The sequence below is a fragment of the Schistocerca nitens genome, chromosome 5 (assembly GCF_023898315.1).
Source record: "Schistocerca nitens isolate TAMUIC-IGC-003100 chromosome 5, iqSchNite1.1, whole genome shotgun sequence".
Taxonomy (NCBI): Eukaryota; Metazoa; Arthropoda; class Insecta; order Orthoptera; family Acrididae; genus Schistocerca; species Schistocerca nitens.
In genome coordinates, this window is record NC_064618.1 from 514,999,726 (window position 1) to 515,017,029 (window position 17,304).

Consider the following 17,304-nt stretch of genomic DNA (forward strand, 5'->3'; position numbering starts at 1 on the left):
TACCCATGCAGCTACAACACGACACCACAGTACATCCAGAGTAGTGACTGGCGTATTGTGACGAGCCAGTTGCTCGTTCACCATTGACCAGACGATTTCAGTTGGTGAGAGATCTGGAGAATGTGCTGGCCAGGACAGCAGTAGAACATTTTCTGTATCTAGAAAGGCCCGTACGGGGCCTGCAACATACGGTCGTGCATTATCCTGCTGAAATGTAGGGTTTCGCAGGGATCGAATGAAGGGTAGAGCCATGGGTCGTAACACATCTGAAACGTAACGTCAACTGTTCAAAGTGCCATCAATGCGAACAAGAGGTGACCGAGACGTGTAACCAATGGCATCCCATACCATCACGCCGGGTGATACGCCAGTATGGCGATGACGTATACACGCTTCCAATATGCGTTCACCGCGATGTTGCCAAACACGGATTTGACCATCGTGATGCTGTAAACAGAGCCTGGATTCATCCGAAAAAATGACATTTTGCCATTCGTGCACCCAGGTTCATCGTTCAGTACACCATTGCAGGCGCTCCTGTCTGCGATGCAGCGTCAAGGGTAACTGCAGCCATGGTCTCCGAGCTGATAGTCCATGCTGCTGCAAACGTCATCGAACTGTTCGTGGAGATGATTGTTGTCTTGCAAACATCCCCATATGTTGACTCAGGGATGGAGAGGTGGCTGCACGATCCGTTACAGCCATGCGGATAAGATGCCTGTCATGTCGACTGCTAGTGATACGAGGCCGTTGGGATCTATCACGGCGTTCCGTATTACCCTCCTGAACCAACCGAATCTATATTCTGCTAACAGTCATTGGATCTAGACCAACGTGAGCAGCATTATCTCGATATGATAAACCACAATCGCGACAGGCTACAATCCGACCTTTATCAAAGTCGGAAACGTGATGGTACGCAGTTCTCCTCCTTACACAAGGCATCACAACAACGTTTCACCAGGCAACGCCGGTCAACCACTGTTTGTGTATGAGAAATCGGTTGGAAACTTTCCTCATGTCAGCACGTTGTAGGTGTCGCCACTGGCGCCAACCTTGTATGAAAGCTCTGAAAACCTAATCATTTGCATTCCACAGCATCTTCTTCCTGTCCGTTAAACTTCGCGTCTTTAGCATGTCATATTCGTGGTGTAGCAATTTCAAAAAAAATGGCTCAAATGGCTCTGAGGACTATGAGACTTAACAGCTATGGTCATCAGTCCCCTAGAACTTAGAACCACTTAAACCTAACTAACCTAAGGACATCACACAACACCCAGTCATCACGAGGCAGAGAAAATCCCTGACCCCGCCGTGAATCGAACCCGGGCGTGGGAAGCGAGAACGCTACCGCACGACCACGAGCTGCGGACATAGCAATTTCAGTGGCCAGTAGTATAGATTGAGACCAAGTGGTGGCTAGTGTTGCAGTTTTTTGTTTTTACACCCCGTGTTCGAAAACCAAGTTTTTTTTTCTTTTCTTAACATATATCTACCTATATCCATGGAAGGTTACTATACGAATGTTTCTTATGAACCTAGAGAGTAGAAGGACGTTATATTTATTTGTAATGTTTATAACTGGATTTCAAAATAAATGACGTATATTTGTTATATAACATGTGTGTTTATGGTACTTTCAGGGGTTACAATGTTCTTAAATTCTCATATTGTTATATTTCATTTTAATATGAATTGTCTTATTAATTATAGTGTTTTATTTTTATGTAATTATTGAGGAAGGTCTAGACCATTTCCTTGGATGATACCGATCATAGAAACATTCGAAACATACAAATTCCGAATAAAACGAGCTTTGCACGTAGGCAGGTTTCCCACTGAGACATTTCTTTGTATTAATCTCACTCGAGGAGGAAACGTCGTTAACATTGCTGAATATTTCACGCGTTGTCAATAATTTCGCGGCAAACCACGAATAGCGGATCACTTTTCCAATAACTGGCGCTTGCAGTTCATTGTGAATCAAAATACACTACAGGAATGTCACCATAAGCAATGTAAAATAATTTTCTCATTCATTATTTTTATTTTTTAATTCATTCACCTGACGTACAATTAGCAGATGAATAAGGACAACGTTATTTCAATATACAATGGAAAACATTCGTGTAGTAATGGCCTATGACATGGGTAGATAAATGAAAAAAAAGTAAAATAAATAAACGAGTGTTTCACACGTGGCATAAAATTATCACGGGGCAGCGCTAGCCTTGTGTCACCACGTCGCTTGGCACATTTACTCGCTAAAAGGCGACTACATTTTCTCAGAAACGATCGACTATCTACGAATAAGGCGAGATATATTCGCCTATTTTGACCCCTATTACACTGAGAGAAATTTCTGATTTCTGGGTAATCGGTTTCTGGCACTTGCAGTGTTCCCCCCCCCCCCTCCCTCGCCCTCCCCCGTAGTGCCTTTTGTCGAGGGGGCCTCCTGCTGGCCGGCCTACAGTAGGAGCCTGAAGACGTGCAGCCGCTCTTCTGCCACCACTCTGGGCGACCTGCCTCCCTACACCCAGCCTCTGCTCCTCTGGGCAGACACCGGTGCTGGCGGCTAGAGCGACCTAGTGCGTCCCAGCGAGCAATGTGGCGATATACGTGGTCGCCGCTAAGCAGTGCAGCAGACGTGCCGTTGGGGGAACGCCCTGCCGCCTCAGCGGTCGTGCGCCGCCCCTGACGTCAACCGCCGCTGCAACACTGGCCACGCGCTAACGACAGCACACCCCGGTCGGCACGTCCTCCGCATGGCCTGCAAGCGCGGTTGTCTGTAGCGACGCCCCAACTACTGCTGTTACACTCCCAATAATAAATTTTTATGTTGACGGTATCGTCATAGCCTCTGAGGGCTGAGATACACGTCAGAGTTTATCGCTCCCAGACAGTTTCGTACTCTCACAAAATACTCGTGGAATTGTTTACACTAGGAGAGAATTTTCGCTGATAGATAGTGTCTGACAGATATTTATCAGTAATTTCTGTAAGTGTCTGAGTGTCTTGCGAGAGCATTTGTCGAAAGCGTTTGCACACGGCTGGGGAAAAGTGTCTGTGAGAGCTGAGAGATCACGTCCCACGAGATTTTTCTGTCATAGTTCTGTGCGTGATGGAAGAAGTGAATTTTCTGCGAGCTTCGAAACGGAGATCTGAAGATTTGAAATGCACAAGGCAATAGTTGGGGGGGGGGGGGAGATGGAGAAATCGAAGAACAAGGAGATAAATTGCGTCAGATGACCTCAGCCCTCCGTGTTCTTGGCTTGGGGCGTGTAGGTGGAACAGTCGTACGCGCCAAATCCGAGGACGGGTGTTTCCGTTGGTTGCTGCAAATTCGGGGTAGATCTTTCTAGAAAAATTGTCCTTTAAAACTGATGAGCAAGGGATCCATAGGGCTTGCTTTTCGACTCGAGCCGATTGCGCGGTTGTGTTGTGCCCGGAAGCTTGGCCGGAACGTAACACGTGCACCCTCTCGTGTGAATGTAGAGGAGGAACGGTAGACAGTGGAAATCGGGACGAGCTATAGTCTGGACATGTTGCACACCCGGTGGGCCGGTGGGGTCACCCCGTGCAGCTGTACCACGAGACAATGACTATCAGACGGAATGAACTGCTTACTGGCGTACTGCCAGATAGGTCGCCATCGGGGATTGTTTGCATTCACAATGCCTTGTACCTGAATCTTTCAGAATTGCTGAAATTTTTGCCACTAAACCAAATTCTTTCCACCACCCTGTTTTAGGTTGACCAGTATGCTCGTTCTCTTGCTTCAGTAACTGTAGCTCATATCCGTTTTTCTCTCGCTCAATTCTTGTCCTGTTTACCCGAGTGTTCTAAAGCGCTGCCGTCATGGACTGTGCGGCTGGTCCCGGCGGAGGTTCGAGTCCTCCCGCGGGCATGGGTGTGTGTGTTTGTCCTTAGGATAATTTACGTTAAGTAGTGTGTAAGCTTAGGGACTGATGACCATAGCAGTTAAGTCCCATAAGATTTCACACATATTTGAACTTTTTTTTTTCCTGTCCTGTGGAAATCGGTTAATGAAATAATAAGTTTATCAGCCCCGCGAGTCTCTGGGTTATCAGTAACAGCTACTTTCTCTTTCGTTCTTTGTCCTCAGCAACGCTTATCTCTGCTGCAGCATGTTGGATCACGCTCAGATTTATAAAATCCATTCCTTTGTTGCCATAGAGGCAAGCCCGATACGGATCATTTAGTCTGTTACATTATTGTCAAGTCTTCATTTCGTAAGGGACAGCAGTATTTATGAACATTGCTTGTTAAACAGTTCAAATTTCGTTCACCCAAAAGTAATTTTTAATAAAGCCCATGATTTGAATTCAATCTCTTACTTCGAGCCTACCCAGAACATTTTTCGATGCATCAGGCAATAGATCTAGAAATATATGAAGTACGGCTAAACATAATGTTTGTATCCACAAGGCCATTCTGTGCTGGTTGTTTCTGTTGCGTTGTGTTCAAAAATTGTGTTACCCGTTTTCAGGGCAGAAATTTCTCCTACTTCATTTAACCACAATGTGGTCGTGCACTTATGGCGTACGACACCATCATCAGATGATGTGTTAAAAGAATAATAGGAATCAATAATGAAGGGATGATGGGGTCACATTTCAGCCTATTTTCAGCGAGGAATACAGATTAAAGTCACTAGTTTGTCAGATCACTCCATGTTACCGAACACTAAAACCATAGTCAGCACCTGTGATTAATTATAAAGCAAAACGTTGTCTATTTTTTCAGATATTCTTTATGTGATTGTGATTTGATTCTCAGTGCACGGAATGCCCCATATGATCACCACATCGCTATTCCGGTTGATGGCTCTCGGTCTTCGACCATAAGCGAGTCCATCAACATGAGGTAGCAAATATGAGGTAGCCAAGGAGACGGAAACGTGGGTTCAGCTATGCCAAGACTTGGCAGCTACAACAGAAAAACAGAATTAATTAGCAATAGTACAAAATAAGAAAGTATTTCTTACTTACCTTTGTTGCAGTCCATGATCTGTTGGTTGACAATTATAGAAGACGCGACTAGACTAAGCGTCTGTACAATGAGATAATTTACAAGTCACAAGTCTTGCAGTGACCAGTTAATCTCTTGTAATCTTGAATGTTGAATCCAGTGAATTTGAAGACTAAGTTGGTTGTCGACACGACAGAACGTAGAATTTTTTATAACTGCCAACTTAGTACTGTTGACTTTACTGTAGTGCTATTACGGAAACTTACAACTGGGCTACAAGGACTTGGTGGCATCAATGACTGAGCTGCATACGATGACTAACATCGGCGCTGGCTACGAACTGTAGACTGGCACAACTGCACTATACTACTGCTACACAAGAAGTGGTCTAGCGGCGCCTCTCGGCGAGCGCAAGTACTGCGACTGCCTGTGTACTCTTTGGCTAGCACAGCCGTTCTTCTGTTCCGTTTGTATAGAGAATCGCATCCGGAAGATCGATCTCTCAGGCGGCAGTGTGCTCGCGTGACTAACGAACGACATCACATCGGTCGTTGTCGTCAACAGCGAGAATAGTTCGAATCAAACATTCGAAACACTAATTGTTTAAAGAAAAAGTAAGAACTACTAATATTAATTTTTATTTCTCTCTGTATTTTCAGTATTAAATAAATGATATTCATCTGTTTAAGAGACACAATTTAAGAATGTATGTAAAGCTAAAATTGAAAACGTTTTACGGTTTTCCCACAGGTGTTTCCTCTCTATGTGGTGGAGATAGCACAGGACCACATCAGAGGGTTACTGGTCTCGCTTGGTCCGCTGATGGCCGGTGTAGGCGCCTTCCTGATGATGATTGTGGCTTCCTATGCACCATTCGACGGCGTGACGCAGTTCATGATGGCCGGCCCCATCGTGTTTGTGGCGTCGTTCTGGTGGATGCCGGAGAGTCCGTACTTCTTGGTTGCCAAACACCGCTCGCAGGAGGCAGCGCAGGCCCTGATGCGGTTGCATGGGAAAAGCTCGAATAAAGAGGTAATAGGCGAGTTGGAGGCCATCCAGAGGGCCTTAGAAGAGCGCACCAAGAACGAGATCAGCGCCGCGGACGCCTTTCTGGAACTGCGGAGGAACGGCGGCGCGCGGAGGGCCTTCTTGGTAAGTTAACATAGCCGCTTTATGTCAACAACTATCATCTTTAGAGGCGTTAGCTCTCGGGTTGCACGAGTGTCTTCTCCTACTTCTCAGGCAGTCGTAATCATTTTATATGTCCATGCAATATTGGTGGTCACGGCCGGTGTTTACTTCAGTTAAAACCTCCGGTCTGAGAGGAGGTGGTCCATACATTAGACTACGAGTATTCTCTGACTTTTCATATCCGACTGCGGGAACCATGGAAGTAAAACGGCAATTTTATCACGGACTCGATGGGTCCCGCATTCATAGAGCTGCACACAGGTCACCATTATTCGTCGCTTGATGGCGATTGCTAGATTATCCCAGGTTGGCACTTTCGTTCTCGAATAAAAATAATCGACTGTCATCCTGTAATAAAAATAATAGATTCTCATTCTGTTGACGCTAAATTGAAGTCCACACTTTATCTAACTTAACACCTTTCTCTTCCTGATCACAACTACGCCGAGGGGAGAGATATGCATATACAGGGTGTTACAAAAAAGGTACGGCCAAACTTTCAGGAAACACTCCTCACACACAAAGAAAGATAATATGTTATGTGAACATGGGTCCGGAAACGCTTACTTCCCATGTTATATCTTATTTTATTACTTCTCTTCAAATCACATTAATCATGGAATGAAAACACACAGCAACAGAAAGTACCCGCGTGACTTCAAACACTTTGTTACTGGAAATGTTCAAAATGTCCTCCGTTAGCGAGGATACATGCATCCACCCTCCGTCGCATGGAATCCCGGATGCGCTGATGCAGCCCTGGAGAATGACGTATTGTATCACAGCCGTCCACAATACGAGCACGAAGAGTCTCTACATTTGGTACCGGGGTTGCGTAGACAAGATCTTTCAAATGCCCCCATAAATGAAAGTCAAGAGGGTTGAGGTCAGGAGAGCGTTGAGGCCCATGGAATTGGTCCGCCTCTACCAATCCATCGGTCACCGAATCTGTTGTTGAGAAGCGTACGAACACTTCGTCTGAAACGTGCAGGAGCTCCATCGTGCATGAACCACATGTTGTGTCGTACTTGTAAAGGCACATGATCTAGCAGCACAGGTAGAGTATCCCGTATGAAATCATGATAACGTGCTCCATTGAGCGTAGGTGGAAGAACATGGGGCCCAATCAAGACATCACCAACAATGCCTACCCAACCGTTCACAGAAAATCTGTGTTGATGACGTGATTGCACAATTTCGTGCGGATTCTCGTCAGCCTACACATGTTGATTGTGAAAATTTACAATTTGATCACGTTGGAATGAAACCTCATCCGTAAAGAGAACATTTGCACTTAAATGGGGATTGACACATTGTTGGATGAACCATTCGCAGAAGTGTACCCGTGGAGGCAAATCAGCTGCTGATAGTGCCTGCACACGCTGTACATGGTACGGAAACAACTGGTTCTCCCGTAGCACTCTCCATACAGTGACGTGCTCAACGTTACCCTGTACAGCAGCAACTTCTCTGACGCTGACATTAGGGTTATCGTCAACTGCACGAAGAATTGCCTCGTCCATTGCAGGTGTCCTCGTCGTTCTAGGACTTCCCCAGTCGCGAGTAATAGGCTGGAATGTTCCGTGCTCCCTAAGACGCCGATGAATTGCTTCGAACGTCTTCCTGTCGGGACACCTTCGTTCTGGAAATCTGTCTCGATACAAACGTACCGCGCGACGGCTATTGCCCCGTGCTAATCCATACATCAAATGGGCATCTGCCAACTCCGCATTTGTAAACATTGCACTGACTGCAAAACCACTACTAACCTGTTGAGGATATGTACTGATGTGCTTGATGCTAGTACTGTAGAGCAATGAGTCTCATGTCAACACAAGCACCGAAGTCAACATTCCCTTCCTTTAATTGGGCCAACTGGCGGTGAATCGAGGAAGTACAGTACACACTGACGAATCTAGAATGAGCTCTGACATGGAAATTAAGCGTTCCCGGACGCATGTCCACGTAACATCTTTTCTTTATTTGTGTGTGAGGAATGTTTCCTGAAAGTTTGGCCGTACCTTTTTGTAACACCCTTTATACAGATGGTGACAGTATCGCGTACACTAGATATAAACGTACACTGCTGTGACGTAACTGTCATTGGTACTCAGGCATTCAGTGAAAAGGTTTCCGACGTGATTATGGCCACATAATAGGAATTAACAGACTTTGAACGTGGAATTGTAGTTGGGGTTAGACACATGGGACACTCCATTTCGGAAATCCTTATGGAATTCAGAATTCCGAGAATCACAGTGTCAAGAGTGTGCTGAGATTACAAGATTTCAGGCATTACCTCTCACCACTGACAAGGTGGTTGCCGACGGCCTTGACTTAAAGATCGAGAGGAGCGGTGTTTATGTAGAGATGTTAGTACTAACAGAAGAACAACACTGTGTGAAACAACCGCAGAAACTCATGACGGACGTACGGCGGACGTATCCGTTAGGAGAGTGTGGCGCAAATTGACGTTAATGCGCAATGGCAGCAGACGACCGACACGAGTGGCTTTACTGACAGAACGGCACCGCCCGCAGCGCCTCTTCTTCGTTTGTGACCATGTCGTTTCGATCATAGATGACTGGGAAACTATGGCCTGCTCAAATTTGAGCTCGTACGACATGAGGTAGAATTCTAGTGTGGCGCATACCCTACGAAGCCAAGGACCCAAAGTGTCAACAAGGATCTGTGCAAGCTGGCGATGGCTCCATAATAATTTGGGCTGAGTTTACACTTATCCGCAACTGTACGGAAGTTTATACACCTCTGCTGTTGGTGGTGGATGCCGTACATTTTTGCCGTTATTCCATATTAGTAATCTCTTTTAAGTTTCCGGTAATGGGATTTTACGTAAATGGCTTCTCTCCTTAATTTCCCCTTTTCTCGTCTTTCGTCATCATTACGTTAGTAACCATTAACATTAGGTGTGTGAACATAACTGTCATGAATTTTCTGATACTGGTCATTGGTCTCAGCATCTTTCGATAAACTTACTGTTATATTTGATTTCATAGCCACGATCTAAAATGTTTCTGAAAGACGTTCTTTTATTGTGGGTTCATACAGTCCACATTTTAATGTATCTAGTGAGATGTTGACTATTAACTGACGTAAGTGCCATCCCTGTGTTTCTAAGCCTAAACTTTCAGTATGGAGTCTGGTACTGAAAAGAACTTGCGTCAGAGTGTAGTCAGCAGCTTAAACCGGTCTTTGTATTGAATATAACCGCGTAGGTTTCTGCGGCCGGAGACAATGAACATAAATATTTTCTGGGTATAGTGTCGCTTCATATCGTGAAACAAATGTCGGTCAGCTAAACAGACCTTATGGCTATTTTTTCGGCAGCATTTTTGTTGGTATACTAGCGTACTTTATCGTCTGGGTTCCATTGCATTTCATCACGGCTCCTCTACTGAGCACGGCATCACGTCACAATTCTAAAATCTTTCACATTACTGACCTCCTCTGGTGGAAGATGGGAGGATATTTTGTTGTCTGTTATCGCTCACAATAGTGCCATGTCCCACCTGATGAAAACAGAAATGCAAACACAACTCGCCTATCGCTGTTGATTACGGCACGTACTGTAAGGGGCAACAGCCAACTTCAGATCCCAATCAGAGGAAACCAATCAAAGACTGGGCAGCAAAGTACACCAGCAGACCCAAAGGGAGGACACTGCAATTGCGGCTGAAACGTCAGTTTTATTCACTGAAAGTTGCTTCACAATATGACGAGGAACCACAAACAGGAAACTTAACTTATATATATATATATATATATATATATATATATATATATATATATATATATATATATATATATATATATATATATACTCCTGGAAATTGAAATAAGAACACCGTGAATTCATTGTCCCAGGAAGGGGAAACTTTATTGACACATTCCTGGGGTCAGATACATGATCACACTGACAGAACCACAGGCACATAGACACAGGCAACAGAGCATGCACAATGTCGGCACTAGTACAGTGTATATCCACCTTTCGCAGCAATGCAGGCTGCTATTCTCCCATGGAGACGATCGTAGAGATGCTGGATGTAGTCCTGTGGAACGGCTTGCCATGCCATTTCCACCTGGCGCCTCAGTTGGACCAGCGTTCGTGCTGGACGAGCAGACCGCGTGAGACGACGCTTCATCCAGTCCCAAACATGCTCAATGGGGGACAGATCCGGAGATCTTGCTGCCCAGGGTAGTTGACTTACACCTTCTAGAGCACGTTGGGTGGCACGGGATACATGCGGACGTGCATTGTCCTGTTGGAACAGCAAGTTCCCTTGCCGGTCTAGGAATGGTAGAACGATGGGTTCGATGACGGTTTGGATGTACCGTGCACTATTCAGTGTCCCCTCGACGATCACCAGTGGTGTACGGCCAGTGTAGGAGATCGCTCCCCACACCATGATGCCGGGTGTTGGCCCTGTGTGCCTCGGTCGTATGCAGTCCTGATTGTGGCGCTCACCTGCACGGCGCCAAACACGCATACGACCATCATTGGCACCAAGGCAGAAGCGACTCTCATCGCTGAAGACGACACGTCTCCATTCGTCCCTCCATTCACGCCTGTCGCGACACCACTGGAGGCGGGCTGCACGATGTTGGGGCGTGAGCGGAAGACGGCCTAACGGTGTGCGGGACCGTAGCCCAGCTTCATGGAGACGGTTGCGAATGGTCCTCGCCGATGCCCCAGGAGCAACAGTGTCCCTAATTTGCTGTGAAGTGGCGGTGCGGTCCCCCACGGCACTGCGTAGGATCCTACGGTCTTGGCGTGCATCCGTGCGTCGCTGCGGTCCGGTCCCAGGTCGACGGGCACGTGCACCTTCCGCTCACCACTGGCGACAACATCGATGTACTGTGGAGACCTCACGCCCCACGTGTTGAGCAATTCGGCGGTACGTCCACCCGGCCTCCCGCATGCCCACTATACGCCCTCGCTCAAAGTCCGTCAACTGCACATACGGTTCACGACCACGCTGTCGCGGCATGCTACCAGTGTTAAAGACTGCGATGGAGCTCCGTATGCCACGGCAAACTGGCTGACACTGACGGCGGTGATGCACAAATGCTGCGCAGCTAGCGCCGTTCGACGGCCAACACCGCGGTTCCTGGTGTGTCCGCTGTGCCGTGCGTGTGATCATTGCTTGTACAGCCCTCTCGCAGTGTCCGGAGCAAGTATGGTGGGTCTGACACACCGGTGTCAATGTGTTCTTTTTTCCATTTCCAGGAGTATATATATATATATATATATATATATATATATATATATATATATATATATTTCATCTGTTCTTTAGGACATATCTGAAATAACAGACACAAATTTGATCCTGCAGCCACTATGAAACAACGCACAAAGGAACTGAAGACATTATCTGCCTATGGACATTGATGTATATCAATGGAAAAAGTTGAAAATTTGTCCTAGACACGAATTCGAACCAAGGTCTCATGCTTACTAGATAGATGCGCTGTTGACTACGCCATCTAGAGGCAGTGGTCATCACAACTGCATGGACTACCCTACCACATCTCCCGTTAGATCCAAATTCTCAACTGATACAACGCACTACTAACATAGTGCCCCTGCTCATTAGCCTCTTTACTCGCGATTTCTCGCCGATCCATGTGTGAGTTCGAGCTTGGTGTACACCTGCCCTGAAGGAACCATTGGCTGTCTTAACCTTAATTATATATATGTTGCGTCTCTTCTTTCAGATTTTTCTACTTGTCCCGTTGCTATAAATCGACGCCTACTGAGCAGAGGCACTGCGTCAGTAGTGTGTGATATAAGCTGAAAATATCGGTCTGACCGGAGGTGGGCTAAGGTGGTCCTTGGGGTTATGGTGACCACTGTATCCGGATGGTATGCTCTTCAGCTCATCTGCCTAGTAATCAGAAGATCTGGGTTCGAATCTAAGTCCGTCAACATTTTTCAATTTGCCTCATTCACATAAATCAATGCTGATGTCTTTAATTCCTTTGTGGCTTGATTCATATTGGATGTAGGATGAAACTGGTATATGTTCTTTTGGACATGTCCAAAAGAGCAGACATCACATGTACATAGTTAAGGTGAAGACGGCCAATGATACCTTCAGTCCAGATGCACGTCAAGCTCTTACAGGAACTGGCGAAATGCCACACGTAATGAGACTAACGAGCAGGGGTGTTACATCAGTAGAAAGTGGTATCAGATGAGAATTTGCGTCTGACAGGAGGCGTGCCAGAGTAGTCCGTTCGGTTGTGGTGACCACTGCGTCCGTATGTCGTAGTGGTCAGTCCATCTGCCTAACAAGCGGGAGTTGCATGTCCGAATCCCATTCGGGCACAAATTTAGAACTTGTCTCATTGATATAGATCAGTGCCAAAAGACACCTAACGTCTTTAATGCCTTTGTGTCTTGAAAACTTCTATGTTCCTGCTGAATATTGATCAGCTAAATTTATCCTCCTGTCAGTAAAGCGAGACTGTTCTTTCCTTATGACAGCTGTCGATTACTTATGTGATCGTACTGGTGTTCGGAGGCAGCGTCACCATAGGCGTGTACTCGACGCAGATCTTCCAGACCACCGGCAGCTCACTAGACGCCAGCGTGTCGGCCATCATCCTCTCCGCAGTCCAGGTCGCCTTCGGCATCCTCGGAGTCCTCCTCGTGGATCGAGTGGGCAGGAGACCCCTCGTACTCTTCTCGTTCGGAGGCTGCGCTGTAGCTGTGGCAGCACTGGGAACGTACTTCTACTTGATGGATTTCGGCAATAAAGGAACCGTCGACAGCCTCTTCTGGTTACCATTGACAGCGCTCATTCTATACTACGTAAGCAAACATTTATCTTCTCATCTACTCATCTCGAATACTCTCGTATATATTTGTTTCCATGAATCAAGTATGCATTATGTAATAATATATCGAAATTATATATTATGTAGCCTGTCGAGTCTAACTGCCACATGTCCTAAAGGAAAGTTTAATTCGATATTAAGAATTTGAATAAAATTTGACATGCACAGTATTACGATGTATTTAAAAAACAGTGGAGAATAATTCTGACTAATGCAGTACGCAATTTGTTTATTTTTCTTCTATTCATACGAACATACACTATCTGATGAGAAGCGTCCGGTCGCGCCTGTGGAATCCGGAATTGGCCACTAGATGTCAGGAGCGGCACACCCACTAACATAAAGGGTGCCAGTATAAAAAGAGGCAGAGAGTGTTGTGTTGGTTGTAAAGAAGCAGTAGACAGCAGACGGGGGAGGTCAGAAGGGTTCAGTAACATAGAAACTTGACTACTCATTGGATGTTTCTTGAATAAATAAATCTATCAGAGACAAGTCCACTCTTCCAGTGCTGACACAGTCGATTATTGGTGATGTGATTATTAAATCGAAACGCGAAGGGACAAGTCTCGGCCCTGTCAAGAGCTGTGGAGGATGGATATTAAAAAATCTCCAGGAATCAGCGGAGGGAATCACTCGTGAGTTTTGGGATATGAAAAGAATGGAGTACAACGGTCGAGCGGCTCCCCACGACCAACTCATTTGTGTAGTCAGTGCTAAGCGGAATTTAAAGTGGTATAAAATGCGACGCCAATGGACAGTGAAGGAATGGAAACGAGCGATTTGGTGTTCTAAATCAAGAAATCCCCTGTGGCAGTCCGAAGGGTTTGGGATTGACAAATGCCTGGAGAAGGCTACCTGCCATCACGTGTAGTGGCAATAGTGATGCATGGAGGAGGTGATGTTACGCCGTTTTCCTTTTCTAGTGACTGTGAAAAAACTAAATGGAGAAGGATATTTATACATTATACAACATTGTGTTCAGCGTGCAGTAGAGGAACAGTTAGGAGACGATGATTGTATCAGAGTAACACTGCATCCCCTGCTATAAAACAGCATCTGTGAGGCAATGGTTTGTGGGCAGTAAATTCTTGAAATGGACTCACCTGTCGAGGGTCCAGACGTTAAGCCAATGAACACCTTTGGGATGGGTCGACCTCACTCTAGAGCTCAGTGCCCTACATCACTAACTTCTCTGGTTTTGTCTCTTCTTGAATAATGCACTGCCAGTCATTCACAGATATCCAGATACCTCGTGGAACACACCACATATTAATGTCCCCTAATCACTGTTCTTTAAAAAATTCAGAGTTGCCTCTATTCTTTACAAATATAGACAATTAAAACCAAATTCAGATCAAAAAATAAGAATATGGCGCGAGGAATTTTTTGTTAGCTCTTAGGTCAAAGATATTATATATATATATATATATATATATATATATATATATATATATATATATATATATATATATATATATGTATGAAATGTCTCCCTTTGTGGCCTTATCTGCGTAATTATTCGCTTGAGCGCTCCTGTTTTTAGTGATTCGTAATCTTCTTCTGCGGCCCCTCTCGTAACATTCCAACAGCCGTATGTGAGTACACATGAGTTCCACTTGCCCTGACACCTTATTTATATTGCTGAAAGGTTTTCACGAAAGGGCTCTCCGTGCTCGTCACGCACAGCGCCCCAAACGGCTGCAAAGAAGTCGAAATGTGAGACCAAAAAATGGATCCTGAATGACATGTTGCGACCTGGCCCTTGGTGGGTCTATTTCCTTAATAATTTATTAGTATATACATCCTAATTTTCAGCTGTTTGATTTCCCAAAAACCTGTAGACATGTTCGAAGGCCTCGGAAACTACTTTCTCTTTCCTTTCATTGAAGCTACAAAATGTTTCCGCCTTAAACAGTTCTCGAATCTGCAATACAACGAAGAGTGTGTCTATGATCTTAGCATCGCTAAAAAGATTCAAAGCTTTCTCTAAATTCTTCAAAATTCCTAGCTTCATGTGTGGATGGAAATAAAAGTGTACTGCATACTCTTTTTTTTCCAGCCTCTATCATTTTCGTTTCAGGCCAGGTACTTCGTACATGGTGTAATTTCCTATCGCTACTGTCTCACTCGCAAAGCAAGCAGCAATATTTGGTGTATCCTAACTGTATTCCGACAATGATAGCAAAAACCTCTAGTTCGCCACATATCTGCCATTGATGTACTTTATAATTTACTTTCCCAGGAACAATTTTAAATTTTCGCAGCTCGTGTTTATACGGGGGTCATTCCAAGAGAAATTCACACTATTTTTGTAAAAATACAGTTTTCATTCTGCATGTGTGAAAGTTTTGCAGTGTGTAGATACATCCTTACCGCTTGTTTTCAAACTTAGTTCAACCTGTTCCCGTGAGTGGCGCCGTCACAGCATGTTTTGGCTGCTACACTTGACGTTCGTCAGAAGCAACGTGCTGTCATAGAATTCCTGTGCTGTGAAAACGAGACAGTGGGAAACATCCACAAGAGGTTGCAAAAGGTATATGGAGATGCTGCTGTCGATCGCAGTACAGTTAGTCAGTGGGCAAGCAGGTTACGTGATGAAAGCTGGCGCAGCAATATTGAGGATTGTCCTCGCAGCGGCAGGCCTCACACTGCACACGCCCCAGACAATGTGCAGAGAGTTAACGAATTAGTGACTGCTGACAGCGCATCACAGCGAACGAATTGCCACTCTACCTTGGGATAGGGGAAGGAAGTGGTTGCAGAATACTGAAAGTGTTGGCTTTAAAAAAGGTTTGTGCCAGGTGGGTTCCAGGATGTTGACAGTGGCTCACAAAGAAACAAGAAAAACGATATGCAGCGAACTTTTGGAACAGTACGAGAATGGTGGAGATGAATTTCTTGGAAGAATTGTGACAGGTGATGAAACATGGCTCCATCATTTTTCACCAGAGACGAAGAGGCAATCAATGGAGTGGTATCATGCAAATACACCCAAGAAAAAAATAATTCATAACCACACCTTCTGCTGGAAAAGTTATGGCTACGGTGTTTTACGATTCCGAAGGACTCTTGCTTGTGGACATCATGCCAAGTGGAACCACCATGAATTCTGATGCATATGTGACGACATTGAAGAAAATTCAAGCTCGACTGCGTCGTGTTTGACTACATCGGCAAAAGTAGGATGTTTTGCTGTTGCACGACAATGCACGGCCACATGTCAATCCAAAAACCATGGAAGCGATCACAAAACTCGGATGGACAACAATGAAACACCCGCCTTACAGTCCTCACCTGGCTCCATGTGACTATCATCTCTTTGGGAAACTGAAAGGCTCTCTTCGTGGAACAAGGCTTGAAGATGATGACTCCCTTGTGGACGCTGCCAAACAGTGGTTCCAACAGGTTGGTTCAGAATTTTACCATGCGGGTATAAAGGCGCTGGTTCCAAGATAGCGTAGGGCAGTTGAGAGGGATGGAAATTATGTGGAGAAATGAAAATATTGTTCCTAAAGGATCTATCTATACATTGTAAAATTCTCAAATATGTAGAATAAAAGATGGATTTTTAAAAAAAATAGTGTGCATTTCTTTTTGAGTGACCCTCGTATGTAGACAGTGACTTTACATGAACAAACGGGAAAGTGTTTCTTTTGTGAGGCAAAACAGATTTCAAGCTAAATTGAGAGGAGTCAGTGAAAAGTCTCCAGTCTTCGGGATTATGCTTCATTCACAAAGATGCCCTCAGATTATGTACATCACTGTATGCAATAAGAATGTTTTCCACTTCAAAGAATGGTGTTGAGTCTCTTTATCGACGTCTATATACAGAAATTTTCACATTTTTCCGAGGAGATTCCACTGCTGAAGTCTGGAGCCAAAAAGTTCGGCCTTGCTATTTGACAACTCCCGCGGATTTAAATCTTTAAGTTCTTCTCGAGATATTATATGTGGCCCGCTGGGAGAGATCGTTTCTTGTGTATAATCAGGATCTTGCTTGAAAGAGAGGCGGCTGTTTGCATTCATCCTCCATGTCTTCATCAGACACTGGGACACATGTTTCAGAGGAATAGGAACAGGTAGGCTTTCTGCATACGGTACTATTATTGTAGCTGATGGCAGAGTTGGATGAGTGATGGTCTGCTTTCTCTTTCTCGGCATTCCATGTTTAAGAGGAGGCTCCGTACAGAAATAACGATCAGGGACATGATATGAAGTTTCTCGTCAGATCTTCTGCGAATTGCGTTGAATTTA

The 17,304-nt window shown here is 45.1% G+C and overlaps 1 protein-coding gene across 1 annotated transcript in view; it reads left to right on the top strand.

Annotated features, from left to right (window-relative positions):
• Positions 1-17,304, top strand: part of LOC126260051 (facilitated trehalose transporter Tret1-like) — an 82,366-nt gene that overhangs the window by 39,920 nt on the left and 25,142 nt on the right. Inside the window, exons 3-4 of the mRNA XM_049957240.1 lie at positions 5,743-6,144; positions 12,698-13,024. Coding sequence (XP_049813197.1) covers positions 5,743-6,144; positions 12,698-13,024 — 729 coding nt within the window. The remainder of the gene's footprint in view (positions 1-5,742; positions 6,145-12,697; positions 13,025-17,304) is intronic.